Genomic DNA, 2,304 nt, shown 5'->3' on the forward strand with positions numbered 1-2,304 from the left:
AAAAGAGAGAAAGAAACTTCAAACTAAGCATCTTTCAATCTACTAGTGTGCCGCCACCCAGTAGCCTGGAAATAGAAGTCCTGAGTAACCGTTAGCAGACGGTTGCATCCAGTAGCCAAACTGTCCCGCTGATCCTCCGGAAGTAGAAAGGCCCACTGCTGAATCCAGTATGCTGCTCGGCGGATAACCTGCAAAAAATTAGTTCCCTTTTGTCTGTTAAAAATAATGTCATTCCGACTAAATTAAGATACCATGTGTTGAATGTTATTGGGTTTGATTTCCGTGCAATGAGAGAGAAATAACTTTTGCTAATTAAAAGTACATTAAGAACATAAAAGTACACTCTTTCATGGACAAAATTTGAGGCTAGATGTCCACTTATTTGAGGACGGAAGGAGTAGTCAAATGCCAATAATGCACTAGTATGTCATACGTGTTACAACTTACAAAGCATACCACAAACCACTCACACAAAGCCACAAAGGCAACGAGCAAAAGACGCAGCTACTACAATCCACGCTTCCACGTGTGGGATTGTGATTGACTGGTTGGGTTGGGGGTAAAGAAAGCCTAAAAAGATCCCTTTTTCCCAAATTTCTAACTAACCAAAACTATTTGAACTAAAACTCTAAGACGTGAAACCCACACGACACACATTAACAAACACAGATAGAGAGATCTCCGGAGCTTAACCGCCGCCTGTTCTTGGCGACTTGATTGTTTGGTTGCACTTGTTTAAAATTCTTCCTCTGCTTTCTGCTTTACTGAAGCTTCCACGTTGCGGCCAGCATTGGGGGATGGATGGTAGCCGACAGCTTCGGCGAGCTATGCAGCCTCGCATTATCTTGGATCACTCCTTGACCGCAGCAGCGGCGAGTCGGACTCTGACGTGGAAGCTCTTTGGAGCGAGTCCTTGCAGTGCGCAATGGCGCCGGCGATGCCGTCCTGCTTCTCCGCAGCAGAGTCGTCGCAGTGCGACGACACCCAGCTTTGCGGCACGGACGACGCCGACCGGCACTTGCGGAGGCGGCGGAACCCTCTCGTCTCGGCGCCCGTGGCCGTGCGGAGCCGCCGCGAGAACTTGACCAGACACCTCCGGATGACGTCCCGGGACGGCGCGCGCCTGCTGCTCTGCCCCGCGGCGTGGTGCTCCTCGTCTTCCGTCGCGTCGGGCGGCGAGTTCACCAACAGCAGCGCGCTGGAGCTGCTCCGGGCGACGCTGTGCCGGCCGTAGAGCGGCGCAGCTTTCCTGGCACCGAAGCTGAGCGTGCGCAGGCTGCTGATGCCGCGCTTGCGGCCATCCTTGAACTTAGACGGCGGGTCCGAGGCGCAGAACTTGAGGGGCGAAGCCGAGTTGCTCCGCTGCAAGGAGATGATGAAGTCGAGCTCCGTGCACTCGTCGTCGGAGTCGGAGAAAGAATTGCTGCTAGAGCTAGAGGAGGAGGCGCGGACGGAGGATGAGAAGTCCAGGTCGAAGAAGGCCCCGTCGTCGTCCCGGCGCTCAGAAACCGGCGGCGCGTTCAAGGCCAACGCGGCGCGCCGCGCCGCCAGGAGCCGGAGGATCTGCATTTGAGGCGAGTTGCGGAGCGTTTACGGCCCTGTCCTACGCCGTGCTGCAACTGCGATTCGTATGTGCGGGCGCGTGGGTGGCTTTTAAAACAGGTCTACGAGGCGGAAATGCATTTTTAATCCTAAGTGCACATGTTCTCTTTATCTAGAAAACAAAATTTAAAATATTATGAGAATCTTTTTAGCCCGTATATCTCCGAATTTTATGTCGAGTTTCGTAGTAAAATGATAACTTTTGTGGCCTGTGAAAAAAAGAGAAAAACATGCTGAGTAAAAGTTTTTATTGCACAAGGCACATAATAAGTACATCCAAATAAGTACATCCAAATATCTCTGACTAAGGAGAAAATCTTTTTAGCATCGATTTTTGTCTTTCTTGCACAAGGCACATAATAAGTAGTTTTTGCCTGAAACGAGTTCATGACCACGTGTGATGTTGAGATGCATGCGCAACATTTTGTTTTCAATTTTTGACACTTTTAATATGTTTGAAATGTATGTTAAATAAAGGGAGCATATGCACCCATGAACAAAAGCACCATGTATATGAGTGCCAAATTGTATGCAACTTCTAAAATGTGCAACTTTTCTCGATATTGTTCAATAAAAAATCAACAATCATAATTTTTGGCTTTGAAAAAAAAATCTGAGAGGGACAAACATTACTTCCCTCTGCCATCATAAATTGTTAGGTATGAACACCCTAGAGGGGTGAAGCTATCTAGTAACTTATCT

General features: G+C 48.6%; 1 protein-coding gene across 1 annotated transcript; it reads right to left on the minus strand.

Annotated features, from left to right (window-relative positions):
- Positions 1-413: 413 nt before the first annotated feature.
- Positions 414-1,614, minus strand: LOC139835581 (uncharacterized). The gene has a single exon (XM_071825445.1). It carries the CDS (start codon positions 1,567-1,569, stop codon positions 841-843), a length of 729 nt encoding a protein of 242 aa, XP_071681546.1. The 5' UTR covers positions 1,570-1,614; the 3' UTR covers positions 414-840.
- Positions 1,615-2,304: the final 690 nt, after the last annotated feature.

Source organism: Lolium perenne, chromosome 1, assembly GCF_019359855.2.
Source record: "Lolium perenne isolate Kyuss_39 chromosome 1, Kyuss_2.0, whole genome shotgun sequence".
NCBI lineage: Eukaryota > Viridiplantae > Streptophyta > Magnoliopsida > Poales > Poaceae > Lolium > Lolium perenne.

What these genes read in the sequence shown, in the direction of transcription:
- LOC139835581 (XM_071825445.1), bottom strand. Translation starts at nt 1,569, where the DNA reads ATGCAGATCCTCCGGCTCCTGGCGGCGCGGCGCGCCGCGTTGGCCTTG.